The sequence below is a fragment of the Acyrthosiphon pisum genome, chromosome A2, assembly GCF_005508785.2.
Source record: "Acyrthosiphon pisum isolate AL4f chromosome A2, pea_aphid_22Mar2018_4r6ur, whole genome shotgun sequence".
In the NCBI taxonomy this organism is placed as follows: domain Eukaryota; kingdom Metazoa; phylum Arthropoda; class Insecta; order Hemiptera; family Aphididae; genus Acyrthosiphon; species Acyrthosiphon pisum.
The window spans coordinates 67,393,804-67,409,250 of record NC_042495.1 but is presented as its reverse complement, the minus strand read 5'-3'; the positions used below and the strand labels follow the sequence as shown (position 1 = coordinate 67,409,250).

Here is a 15,447-nt window from a genome sequence, read left to right as displayed (position 1 = left end):
CCCAAGCACCCCCCTATGTGCGCCTATGATTGTCGTGTTTGTTTGACGGTACACGGCTGTTAATCGCTTTGTTCATCGAATACATACATTTGTGGGATTCTGAAATTTCATGAAAACGATCACCGATGTCGTAAGGACTGCAGTGGCACGATGGGAAAACATAGACGTCGAAATATCGTAAATATCTAAATTTATCGGACACGACATCGATCACGACCACGCTAAATTGTACCTACGAATTTTTTTCAAAACAACGGTTTCGCATTGTAATATTTGAAATTTGAATGCCTGTTCTAAAACGTGCCAATTTTAAATTTTAAACGTGCCGATATTGAATTTTAAAAATGAGCCACCGATATTTAACCCGTAAGCTATTAGAAAGTCATATTAATGATTAATTAGACGTCAAAAGTGCGAATATCGTAAACAATATAATATATTCTAGAATATCACGATATAAAACGACAGCGATGCTTGACGATAATCATCGTATCAACTGTGAAGTACTCTACGAAACAATACTGGATTCAGACATTTTGCGCTCTGCCGCCCTGGGAAAGGTATTTTTCCCGTCATAAAAATAAAAATGATAATTCATAAACAATAGAAAACATACACGATAGTTGTATAAAAGTATAATACCTATTCTAAAATCAATCACCATACGCAATACTACTGATAATAAAATATTATGTTCTAGTGGGTACACAACTTATGATTTTGAATTATATCAGTTATTTGTAAAAGCCGAAGGTAATGCTGTACAATTTCACCTATACCTAACCTATACGTACAAATAATATGTAGTAATAATGTGCAGTAGATAACTAGTAAAATTTTACGCACTCTTAAAAAACTAATTTGTTTTACTATTTTGACAATTTATATGTTTCGGAAGGTCGATAACAACTCATTTCACTTAATGTTTATATCACCAAAGGGCAAAGGTCATATTTATTGCCACCTAAATGTACTATACAACAGTTATTTGGATCAACGTGTTATTATAACAATATTATTATGAAAATAAAAAATGAATAAATCAAAAAAAACTCACCGTTTCCATTTGACATGTTTTCGCTGTCTGGAGGCCGTAATCTATGACTGTAGTGTTGAACCCTGTGTTGATGTATGCTGTTCAGAATTATATTACTGGACGTGCGGGACAGGGCTTGTCGTTGTCGAACGGCTTCTTTGTAAATCCTATAAAATAAACCGTAAATTAGTCGTCGACTAACAACGATCATAATTTCGAATGTGCGGGTGTGCATATTATTTTAGATAATGGGCTTTGAGTATTTGTAAAAATAAAAGGGTTAAGTGGGTGTAATTGCAAAATATGAATTATGCATTTATGCAAACATAATAAAAAAAAAAACACTCAATGTTTATATGTATATGTGTTATGTACAATATTTTGTTCTTTACTTCAAATATATCGGGCAACACAATGGTATTACAATTTTAATATTTTCCACGACGTCGAATACTTTGAATAAAACTAATTTATAAACCATAGGAAAACCCAATAACCCATTATGCATATTATTACACAGATTTTCAGTTTTGTTTCTACATTTCATTTTATCGATGTATCGCCTGAATATTACATACTATTAATTATTCCAGACAGTCTGAATATTCTTATCCTATATTCAAATCGAAAAGTCTGTTTTCTCTTTCACAATAAAAGTTTATCTTCCCGAATGATCATCTGAAAAGGGTGTATGCTCAAAAAATAGAGGTATACGAGGTTACATCCAATCACTGAATTACAGCCATACTCAATTGATTTGTTGAGTAAGTACCTACATTATAGTTATTATATAGGTACACATGAATACATGAGTCGAATGAATGATAACCTCTAACATCCTTAGTGAAATGTCAATGGGGACATGGAGTATTGTAACGTCAAATTATACGTAACTATAGCCAGTGGTCTACCAATATATTCGTACTTTATTAGTATAATATTATAGGTAGGTAGGTATTTCGTATATGAATAGAGCAGTTTATATGGATGATTACCAATACAGCCCCATAACTTTGATCATAATCATGATCTAATTCTATCAAACATATTTGATTTTGATTTTGCATCGGTTACCAAATAGTTTTAAGAATAACCCCGAATATCAATAAATATATAGGAACCCTTTGGATTCATTTCAACAAAGACAAATGAGTGCTGTTAACCGGGTAAAAACTTACTTTTAGCAAATAGCCTTGCGCCAATAAATCTGTACAAATATTGTAATTATTAACTATTTAGTTAATACTAGGTTTATTAGCCATTATAAGATTAACAGCATGAATGATTCAATGCTTTATCTTGGGGTTGATAACAAAAAAAAAACGCTGTAAATTAAAATATAATTAAATGCTAAAAATAGATCCATATTATGTATTTATTTATTTAATTATTTAAAGAATGTTTTTCAAAATATTAAAAAATATCCAATTCAAATAGTTATTCTACACAGTATATACTACCTTCAGTCTTCTTATATATGTATTATATAATAATAATTATATATAATTCATCAATATTTATTTTGTTTATACTATGTACAGGCTCAAGCCCAAATTACGAAATAGTAACATAATATATCAAATAATTGTATTGTAACGTCACGGAATATGGCACTTCTAATAATTGGAAACTTTTAATATCTTCCCTTACAAAAACATACAAAACACTTTTTAATCCACATATCTCCAATTATTATATGATTATCAACAATATTATTGTTATTGTCATCGCGTTATGTAATTTCGTCCCAGAATATCGGTTGTCACACTTCTTACCATCAGTTCTGCTGGCACCATATCCGCACCAGGTTCGGCTAGTCACGCCGTAGACCCAATTATAGATGGTCAGATGGACTGTACTTTTCACCCCTCTCGCAATTATTTATTATAAATTTTCCAACTGAAATCCTTTTATGGATAGGCGTTTAGCAATATGGATAGAATTTATTGTACGAGGACATAGGGCAAATGTCGCAAACTCCAGTCCAAGAAAATTGGAACTTATAAGGGGACCGCAGTACAGAATTTTCAAATGCAACGTAGCCGTTGAATCTTCACGCACCTTCACGCCACTCATACACACGACTAGTACAATACAATTTTTTTTTATTTGTATTACATTAAAATAAACAATAATTTACGTTAACTGTTGAAATTGTCTTCAGCTATTTATTTAATAACATCAATATCGGCTATGGGGGTCCCTGTCAGAGTGTACTCTACAAATGGACCCGTCGATAAGAGATTTTCAAAGGGATGCAACTGTTACGCATTCCTAAAAATGATCAGAACAATACCCCAGGGTTATTTCCAGAATTACAACATGCTGTTGTAACACAGTAAATTATTTATAATATATCCATAAATAAAACAGTAGGATAATATTCTAATTTCTATTATTTATTGGTGGTTTTGATCTTCCATGAAATAGTACACCTCTCGTATATTAATAAATATATCATAACGTACTGATCACGAATTCCTAGAAACTATACTAGTATAATAATATGAACAATTGCTAAAACAACAACTTTGTAAATCAACCAAATGATCTTTTGGAAGTAGCTAATCTGCATCGAACGAATCAGGTGCAGATTTAGAAGTATTAAACAAAACACAACAGTTAGCTAATAGATTTAGGAAACCGAGTTGAAAGCCCTACCCAGTTAAACGCATTAGTCCAAGTAAAATATAGATATAGGTTAAGTTACACGTAGTAAGATTACTGTAGATTTTCAACACAAAGTATAAAGTTTCGAAAGGTGACCGCGAATTAAAAAAAATTGCAGTAACCATAAGATTTGAGAATGATTTTAAACAGGATGATATTTACCAGTTCATAAATGCTTGGGATATGGCAGTAAGTTTAGTTGAAAATGAAAATGCACCAACATTTGTTCAATTTATAACAACTAGATTAATCGGCAGAAAGTCAAAAATTATAAAATATAAAAATATTACTAAGTGGGTATACATAAAAAGTTATTTATCAGACGCATTTAATGACTTTAAACCGCATCAGCGTTACAAACACAACTAAATTGTTTAAGAAATGCGTAACGGCGAAGACTTGTTCAAATATTTTCATAGAGTAGAAATATAATATTATAAATTATGTAGGTACCGTAAGTAGGTACCTACAGTTAATAAATTAGAAAGTGAGACAAAAATGAGACACTAAAAGAGCAAGCGTTAGAAGTATTCATAAAATGACTAATAAATCCGATTAGAGCAATAGTAAAAACACGAAACCCAAGCACCCAACAATTATTGAAATAGCTAAGCAATTGGTAATACCCTAAGGAGCAGAATATAATTCATAAAGAGAGAGAGAGAGAACATTTGAGATAGGTACATAAACGACAATTTAAATAATAGAACTAATTATAATTCTTCACGAAACAATAAAAATAACTTTCAGCAAACAAATAATAACAGATTTAATAATATACCGACCGAAATTTTCGACCAAGATAACTGATGATTTTAATTTTGTTCTCTTCGTTATTCATAATTTGTTGTACTTCGTCTAGTGGCTTAGATACACCATGTGAATCTGTTAGTTTTATATTCGGGTTATTACTCCGTCTTTCGTTTATTCCCAAACGATACCTACATAATATTTTCTGGTATTTTGTTTAAGACATCGCCGCCATGTTGGTCACATATGTACATTTTTTTTATAATTAATTATTATTGAAAATATGTCGTCTACAGCTGTTAATACTATCTACCTATTTCGAAAATATCTGACAATTGTTACCAACAATTACAGTCATTTCTCCTGTGTTTCTTGTTTCTTTTACTATTGGTTCGGTTAATTCTGCACAGCTTATTGTTAATGTGTCGTTCCCCGGGTGAATCGATGTGTTTCCGTTTTGTGTTTTATGGTATATATTTTTAACTAATGTGAATTTTTCAAATACACATTGAAATGCCATTTTTTCCGATTTTTGGAATAGCTGTACCTCACACGCTTTTGGTTACCACTATTTTCTAGTATTGGTTGTGGTGTTCTGTAATATTCTATCATTTATATTACTATCTATGTGAATTTGCTAATTCAGCACAAGTTCTGTTCCTATAACTAATGGATTTTTCAATATGCACACTATTCTGTCATTTTCTTAATATATGCAGCTTACCTAAGTTGTACTTTGAAACTCGCTTAATTCTGATGCCTTTGTTCCCATAGGTATATAATATTTTTATTTTATTTTCCGCTCTACAGCACTTAATGCTGCAGCGAGATCCTGCGGTGTCTTAATACTTGGGTGAATTATATCTTCACTTGCGAGTTGCGGCTGTAACTATTTGTCCTAAGGTTGTAGTTGTATATAATTGATTTGCAATTATCGTGTATAAATTATCTACTTCGTTTGCTAATAGTAATCCTAACATAATATTGTCAGTTTTATTTTGTATTTGATACATTATTGTACGTATGTTTGTTCTTTAACAATTATTATATCCTTATACAATAAAATTGTTCTGTTTGGTTTAATGTATTACCAAAATGCTTAACTACTGTTTTTACTACAGTTGTTTGAACTTTCATTATAATATGTAAAATGTTGGCTGCAGATTCTTCTGTTTGTTTTATTGCTTTGCTGATTTTCTTTAGATATTTCACAAACGCCAAATGATGTGTACATTACTTATTTAATGTATTAACTCTCGTTTTCTTCATATGAGTTCCAGATCAGTGATCACTGTTGGTGTGGTCCACACCCTATCATATTGACATTCGTTCTCCCTGGGTATTTACTTCATTTTATAAATCAGTTTTTACTATTTGATACTTACCGCACAAGTCTATGCACCTAGTTTTTACATTATGCTGTTGTGTTTTTTTATTTTTGTCTCTAGTTACTCATATTTTTTGCTATAGGTTTTATTGAAAAGTAAGTTAGAAGTTTGTATTCTGCTCCTATTATTCTATTGGATCCCAAATTCTCAAAATAAAATCTCTTGTCTTGTATATAAGGTTCATAATATGTAGAATATTTTAAAAATTCTACTTCATCACAATTTGTAGGACCACTCGTCATCCAATGTAACCAAATCTAGCCGTAAAATTGTTCAATAGCTATTATTTATAACTATATTTACATTTTATATGACCATATCTAAATGACTAAATCTATGCATACATATTTGTATATTATTATTATTATTATATTTCATTAATATTATAAATTTATTGTATAACTTATCTTTATTATATTCTTTCATAATCTAATATATCACTTGGATCATACAAATTATTCATATAATCTGTCAAAAGTTTACATAGGTAGTGTTATTGTCAATGACACCGTCGATTGTAATAAATTATACATTAGCTTATTAATTATTTCAGTTATTTCGGTTATTTTTGGTGTTGAGAAAGGTTCAATCATTTTATTGTTCGTGGTGTTGATGTGCCCTATTAGAGACCTTGTAGTGTTTTCCAACCCTAATGTATATGTCCCACATGTACTTTATATTCAAGTGCCAACTTGAGTTCCAAAATTAAATTCCTTTATATGTCCCTTAAATAAAAATTAACCTATTTAATTTATATTATCATCCAACTGTTTTACTTATATATCTATTTATTCATTTGTTTTATCGTTATATAATATAGTTTTACATACATTTTGTGTACTGTGACACCTCATCGTCCTCATTGTATGACTAAATTTTCATTTCCTACTACCTCAATGACCTCAAATGGACCTGGTCTTAATGAGTGAAGCTTACTCTTATGTTCATTATCTTTTAATTATACTAAATCTTTTACTTGAATATCTCCAGGATTTTCCCTTTTGTCGTATCTTTTCTTACCTTTTATTTGATTTTTAATTAATTTTTTCTAGCAATCTTATGTGATTCCGGATTTGTGCATGTTTTGTTTTAAATAATTCATAACATTATAGCCGAGATGGTTTGGATTATAATTTATTTGGTATCTCTAAAACTAACATTACAAACATTACAATGTGTTACATTGTATATGAATTAATTGTTATAAACACTAACTGAAACCAGCAGAATAAATCGTTATTGAAATTTTAAGGACATTCAAAATAATAACATCTCGATAACCCACTGTGCAATTGGAATACTTTCAGCGCCATGACTCAATTACGCTCATGACTAATGAGTAATGAATAATGAGATTATTGTTTGAAAACAACAATTTTATAACATTACTGGGTAAGAACATTTCATGAATAATTAATCAAAATTCAAACATTTTTGATGTTCAGAATAATATAATTAAAATATTATATATTGTTGTTTTTGATTATTTTAAGGTCAATAGTATGCACTATTTTCACGTTGCCTAAAATACGTAACGAATTTTCATCATACACGCATAATGTATGTATGTAAATTGTATATTATATTCTAGCAGACAATTGAGGGTATTAAGTACTTCAAATGATATAGAAAAAAAAATAAATATGTACGTTATAGTTAATTATGTAGGTTCCAGGAACCTATATATTATTCTTCTCCGTTGGTTAACGGTAATGATATTATTTTAACCCTCATATACATGGGAAATATTTCTTTGATTTGCACCTGTTTTGTCGGATTTAATAAAATTTATACGGGACCCGATATTGGTGTATTTTTTCCCATCGTTGATTCAGAATGCTTTCGTAGCAGACTCTAATGATCTTCTCGAGAAATAATGGGAAATTCGGAATTCTAATAATACGCGTACAAACGTCCAATCTACGCGTAATTTCCGATTGACTGCTTTTGTGCACGTAGGGGTATATGTGAAAGAATCGGGCGAACACATTAACAACGTGCTAAAAGTGGTTTCAGTGGGACAAAAAAAAAAAATAAGAAGAAAAAAATTGTGCACTAACGGAAAAACCAATAGCTTTGCAGTTATGCCTCACAATAAGAACCTTAACGGTGAAAAAAAGCTAAAAGGACTCACAATTCGGGTTAATTACAACCAGCTATAGTAGGTATAGTTAATTGGTACGTCGTGTTATAGTTTGCGTTTGTAAACAAAACGAAATGTAATTTCAACGATATCGATCGTGGAAAAAAAAATCAATGTTTTTTGCAATTTATAGGTACGTGAGTAAAATAAATGTGTATAGATAAGTGATAACACGTAAAAAACTCAACGTGGAATCGTGAGACGAAAAAAAAAGTAATTCATTCCATATTATTGTTATTTCTATCGTTGATTTTAGTACATTATAGTTTATATTATTTTTCAAACCCCAATACCAGTGTTCCAAGATCCGTTGGTGTTATGACGAGGGAATGAATGATGACTATAAACATTATCCTATAAAAAAAAACATAATAATAATCGAGTAACCACATGTGATGGTTCGTTGAACAAAATAAAAAAAAGACAGATTTAATAATTGTGAGAAAAAAAATAAAATACCCAGCCCAGAAGACAGTAACGTTAAACATTATTTATGACAGTCTAATAAAATACGTTTAATTTGATTTTGGATAAAATCGTAGGGCACAATACGATTTGTTATGTTCGCGTTTCGCATTCGTGAGCAATATAACATTAAACAATTATCTCGATGGTTTGCCCCGAAATGTCAGGCCACAAATTAATATTTGAACATAACCAACCTTTTGTGTAATATCAATAAAAGTCTAATATCTAAGAAGCTTTACACTATGGTTTTATAGAATATTAATATTGTATAGAAGTCAAGTGTCGAAAATTAAAAAAAAAAAAAAACATTCAAGTATTTTAATAAATACTAAATGATACAAGTAGGGAGCAGCGTATTAAAATAAACATGTTAAAATGATTAATCACGCCGCTTTTTTTTTGTGTGTCGTTGCCAAAACCGTAAAATGTACGTTTTAAAATTATTACATAAGTGTCTATGTTTCTTAGGTTCGTAGGTTTTATTTGATCTTAGAAAATTCAACTACAGTCGTGGTTATAAGCTATAATTCGAAAAAAAAAAAAAATTTAAAGATGGTAATTCATTAAATTTATTCAGAGCTTTTATTTGTATATCGTGCCGAATGTCGATTATTCAAAAATCTTTGAAAACAAATTTTTATGTTATTTAATAATTTAATTTTAATTTAATTACTATCATATAATATGTTATCGTAGATTAGGAGATTCTAAAAAATTGTTTGTTAAAAATTAATTGAAAAATATAAAATCTTGTAAGAAAAAAATAGTAAAATACCTTATATTATGTTTATTGAAATATCCCTACAAAAATAAACCAAAAATTCGTTTTCCACCCTTGTGCCTATAATTTATGTAAAATATTATATTTTCAAAACGGGGCATAGTTCAATAAAATGGACGACCAATTCCTAGAAGGGAAAATATATTAAAACTTGGGTTATACACAGACTTTACGCGCGTCATCGTATCATATGGCACCGGACCGAATGTCGGTGGGGCATACGTGCGATGTATAGAATAGAAGTATCCCTTTATGTTCCTATAAATATCCACAAAATCTTCTCGCAATAATTATAAAAAAATAAGCTTAGATCAGTACCATTTTCTAAAACCTTATGCTTTGCTTTTGACTGTAATTTAATACGAGTTCCTATATATTGTATAGTTTATATACCGAGACGGACATAAATCAAATTTTAAAAAAAGTTTTCCTACAAGATTACAATATTTGTTACTAAAAATTATAAAAACAAATGTTCCCATAGAAAATAATATGTCTCCCACGGCGAACGCCCTTTCCTTATTGTTTAAAATGAGTGTATAGGGTGATTGTCTAGAGACCAATTTTTATAATATTATTTTGTAAGGCGTTCAAGGATTTAACGATTGCTCGACTATTTTATAAAGTGTTTATTTTAATTTTACAACGCTACGCTACGTGCAACTATACAATATAAATTCTAAGTAACGGTCGTATAGAGGCGATCTAATACAGGAAATCCGTGAATAATATTATGCTTTAGGTGAGTGATGTGTGACTTAATTTGACGCACAGCACTTCACTAATAATCCTCGGGAAACGAGCGATCCCAACCTAACTGGGAGTGATGAGTCTCGCAAATAAGCGTAAACAAGGCTCATTTCGCCAGAATTCCATCGTATTGCACACCACTGTTTAATTCTCACTTTAGGACGATGACCTGAAAACAATTTGATCGGAATCGGTACGTCACGATGGACGTGGATTAATCGGTCAGTGTTCACATTTTTCCGACGACTGGCCGACGGAAAATATGGTGGTTAGTACTGATTACTCACTTGCGATTTACAAGTAACGTTTCTATATGAATACTGAAGGTAGCTTCGGTATACAATCTCCAACTACAACTACATTGTATGGGCTACAATAGAGTGAGTAATGGAGACATGAAAATCGTTGTATAATAATCCTATATAAATAGGTATATAATATTCAATATTGAATTTCAAACTGGTCTGTCATAATAATCTTTATTAATGGCAAGACATAATATGATATAATATAATAAAAAATAATCAATAATATCGATCGGTTGGTAAGAGAAACTGTTTTATTCATTGATTCACCGAAGTCCTTGTTGAAATTTAGTTAGGTTTGTACTTTGTAGTGAAGTAAATAAATTCGGCTCTATCGTTGAAATATTTCGAGGAATTCCAAAATTATTAATAATGTTTTTTTCTTCATTTTATATTGTTTTTCAAAGACAAAATATCTTCAGGGGTATTAAGTTCCGTTTTATTATTTGAATAGCAACAATGCAACATATTATAAAAATAAAAGGAACACTGTTTTATGGATGTAAAAACTGACACGAGAAATATAAAAAGATATAGCACTGGAAACTGCATGACAGATATCCAGACTTATAAAATATAAAGAATAGGTCCTACTTTTTCATTTTCGATTCCATATTTAATCTTAAATTCTATTCAGAATTCGTCTTTGAAAATAATTTATTCATGATATTAGTTCAAAATATATTCCTAATACATTTTCATATAATATTCAAAAACTAAACAAATAATCACGATTGATTGACGGGGCCCATACTTCATTGACCATAACCGAAAGACTCATTAAACTGCAGATGAATCGAGAAAAAAATTAACTAGTTAACATTTGTCACAGATTATTATTTTTATTATTAGTACAGGATTGTCCGATTGCGATCCGTATAGTGTAAACTGTATAATGTATAAGTACTGTATATTTTCGATCTGTTTTTTTTTTTTAGTTTTTCCAGAATACCTATTTAAAAAAAATATTGAGGATTTTTAATTTTGACCTCCCATAAGAACAATCAAAGATTTTTTTCTTTTAGTACAGATATAAAAAAAATAAATAAAAATGCCCAGATTCTAAAATCAAATATCACTACCATAAATTGCATGGTTTTAAATTAAACTTGTTTTAAAGATAATACAGGTAATATATATAATAATGTATATCATATAGGTATTCTAATTAACTTATAAGTCAATATCACGTACCGTAGAACAGTGTTAAAAGGTTCGTGGGCCGTGATATAAATAACTTAAAAAATGTTGAACATTTCTATCTAGGTAGCTATATAGAAAATCTGAAAATGATAATAATGGAATGTTTCAAGTTTCTACGGCTAATAAGTATTAACTATTATAAAAAAATGTATTTTAATAGGTATATTATATTTTGTTACTTTATTATAATTATAGTATTAGTTATTATATCATATATTATTGCTATTTGTTTATATATTACAAATAAATACCGACGCGCGACTTACGGTATAATGGTGTGAATAATAAAACACTTTATATTGTCTATTGTAGCTAAAAAAAAGGGCCAATATCATAATATGTCTAGCTGTTTAGGATAAACTTAATCTAGTGAATTGATGCTTGAAATTGTCTTTAAATATTTTCAGAATTTTATCCTAAACAGCTAGACATATTATGATATTGATTCTAGTCTATACAGTTTTTTTTTTTTTAAAATTACAATAAAGGAACCAAATTGATTTTGTCAAAACCTGGTTATGCATAAAATATATATCCCCATTTCCTCTGGTTATTTTTAAAAGTACTCGGAACTTTCTACTTTTGCCCCCTGCAGTACCAACTCGTTTCAATTTTCTCCAGAAATGTCTCTCAAATGATGAATTATTGAATCATTTTTACTCCTCAAATAGCAAAACGCGATCACATACATAAAAGCTAATAATATTAAAAAAAATTTGAAATTCTCAATGTGTATCTTCAAATATTCTTTTTATGACGTATATATTGTACTATGCAAGCTAGAAAAACAATATTCTTCTATTTTAGCTTAAAAACGAGCTCTGTTTATATATCGTGATTGTTGTAGCCGTGGTAGGTAGTAGTTTTCTAGTTTATTCAACTCATCTAACGTAACAACAACGCGTGTCTTTCACGTAATCAAACTTAGTTGATATAAATAAACTAAATCTCAACTCATTTTTGGAAAATAATATAAAATACGTTTATTACACCTATTAGGTTTATAAGGAAGCTCGTTGCTCGTGTACTAGTACTATCTTATTTTACGTGTGCGTTCCGCGAGATTATATGAGATGAACGAAATTTCCTAAGATTATAACTCTAGGCGCTTCATTGTGATTCATGTTGCATGCGCAAAATTTAAATAAAGAATAAAACATTTTCAGGAAATTGAAAAATTGTTAACGTATTTTTCAATCACATAATCTAACACATCGCATAAATATTATCAAGAGTTTCACTATAAACTGTACTAGAGGGCAAATATTATTTTTAGCTTTATCCTCATTCTTCAATGGCACCCAAAAAACGAACATGGTCTAAATTTCCTCATTTTTATCCAGACAGAAAGTCTTGTTTCCCCATTTCTATTTAAAACCTTTTAAAATGCATATCACATTTAACATATTTTGTATTGTATTATTTTTATATTTAATTATTTTCGCATTAATTATGGTTTCTTTCCTTTCGTTATTTTCTCAAACCATAAAAATAACAATCTTAGCTTAAGCTTAATATAAACAAGAGGAAAATAAGCTAAACTATTATCGAAAGAAAAAGTAATCTTATTTAGATGCATCTTCGATATTATATTTTATTATTCTTATACCCCCTACGGCCAAGTTCTCACACCAAGTATTGATAAGTTATAATTTTTGAAAATTACGTGCTATATCAAAATTATCTGATTAGTACTCGTATCATTGTCTACAATTCAATTATTGCCATTTAAATACATATTTATATTTTTGGGTCTCGGCTCATGAGTATGTGTGCATTTTACGGTGATCACCGTTTTTTATATTTAAAAATACAATTACTATGTATATATGGTTACTGTTTATTAAATTGCGTAATTAAGTATATTTTTTTTCAATAAATAATATGTCCCTCATGACGTAGGAAGTTATAATAAAACTTTAAGGTTGAATATATTTTATATAATTGATATATATATATATATTTTTAATTATCAGTTAAATAAGCAGATAGTATATAAAGTTTAAAATAGTAAGTGAGTGATTAAAATAATTTATGCATTTTACCGGTTGGATTAAACTTGCATTAAAGGTTAATATCCATAAAGATGAAATACCCACGAGTAAGAAAATAATGAGTTTCATTTTTCACCATTTTTAAAAAAAGGTCTATTTAACCAAAGTTATTTTACAGTGAACAAAATAAGCTTTTTTTAAATTGATTATATTTGTTGCTGAAAAAATGCCATAATAGTCTTTTATTTATATTACTTTGAATAAAATAACTCAAAATGGTGACACATTATTTTATGGTGAAAAATCACTTTGGAAATGAAATTGGTTCATTTACGGAACAGGCAAATTCGTCAAGTGTTAAATACACTAAATATTATTATGTATAGAAAAGGAAAGGAATGTAATACGCATTGAATTTTCTGAAATAATAAAAACCAAACAGTTATTTTTTTACTTTTACGAGCAAAATGACCATCAAGATTCTCCAACTTTATCTTCGCTGTCGTTGTCGTTTTTACGTCTTTCAGTTTTTTTCTACGAATAGAGTAAGTATAGAGAGCTTAATCCAATAAAACACTCTATAAAAATTTGAAACACTTGGGTAATACCTTAGTCTATATACAAGACGTGATCTAAAGTTTTATAGTTTGTTAATTGTATGAACCAACTATAATAAAGAGAAAAATGGCGGTAAATTGTTTGAAAAAAAATGGAGAATCTGAAACGATGATTTTTATATTTTATATTATATTATATTTATAACATTTCCACCTGTGACGTAACAAAAATATTCAATGTCGTACGGTAAAACGCATTTTATTTTTATAAAATTGTATATATAGCTGGATATATTGTAATAGTTAATATTTTATTGGAGGTAGACGACAATCAGGTTTTGAATGTTGGTCAAATGTTTAAGTATTTTACCATGTATAATTAAAACCTGTGACATTTCCACCTATATCAAACCTTTGCTCGTAGTTTGATCATGTTTTTAAACGATGACAGCAGTGGCGGAGGTACACTCTATGGCTCTTTATGACATAAAAAAAAATGTAAAAAGGAAATGGGTACACTTCAACTTCAAACATCTCAACAGATCACACGCAGCGCAGTGGCCGGAACTGTCATTATCACGATCGTCCGTCCGTCGTCGCCACAGCCGAACTCTTGAATTTATTTTCCTCTTTTTCCACAATTGTTTTGACGAAATAATGGTACGATAAATTTCACCTATTATTCTAATATTAATATTGCTCAACGAATACGAATGCACACATATCGCTCTTTTTTTTTTATATATCGGATCCCCCATCGACTGTCAAAACAGCACGTTAGGTGCCTATATAATATTATCATTATAAATCATCAATTCATTATTCTAACATATTTTAATTAACATATTTAGGTAAATGTGATGAACATGCGACCCGGTCATGGCTCTAAGCCATTATTATATTATTATTATGTTAATATTTATTTGAATGTCTTAGTAGAGGTATACCTAACTGCAATTACTATTTTTTTTTTTTAAATCCTAATAACCAAATGTTTCTGATTTATACAAAAAATATTTTAAATAATATTAAACGTCATGCTGTACCTACATATCCAAGTATACGTCTAATTTAAGACAAAACACTGCATGTTTATATTACGAATTATTTCATTTCAAAACCATTCGTTAACATTTTAACAATAATAGTAAATATTAATATCATATTATTCAATTATTGTGATACGAAATTAAATTATATTTATCAAAAGCAACATTTAATCACATTGTGAATTATACCAAGTAAAGTTTTGTTTAAAACACTGTAATAGCGCGAGTTATTGAAAACTTTTGTACAATTCAGTTTTTTCTTTAAACTAAAATTTTATTTGTCACAATCTGTTACAATATTACTATAATAAGTAATGTAAAGCAATGAAGAATTTATTAATTTATTTTGAATA

The 15,447-nt window shown here is 29.1% G+C and overlaps 1 protein-coding gene across 2 annotated transcripts in view; it reads right to left on the bottom strand.

Annotated features, from left to right (window-relative positions):
• LOC100169402 (octopamine receptor beta-3R) overlaps positions 1–15,447 on the bottom strand; it is a 195,177-nt gene that overhangs the window by 116,418 nt on the left and 63,312 nt on the right. For both annotated transcript variants that reach the window (XM_029489381.1, XM_001948486.5), the window contains exon 3: positions 1,058–1,203. In XM_029489381.1, coding sequence (XP_029345241.1) covers positions 1,058–1,203 — 146 coding nt within the window. The remainder of the gene's footprint in view (positions 1–1,057; positions 1,204–15,447) is intronic.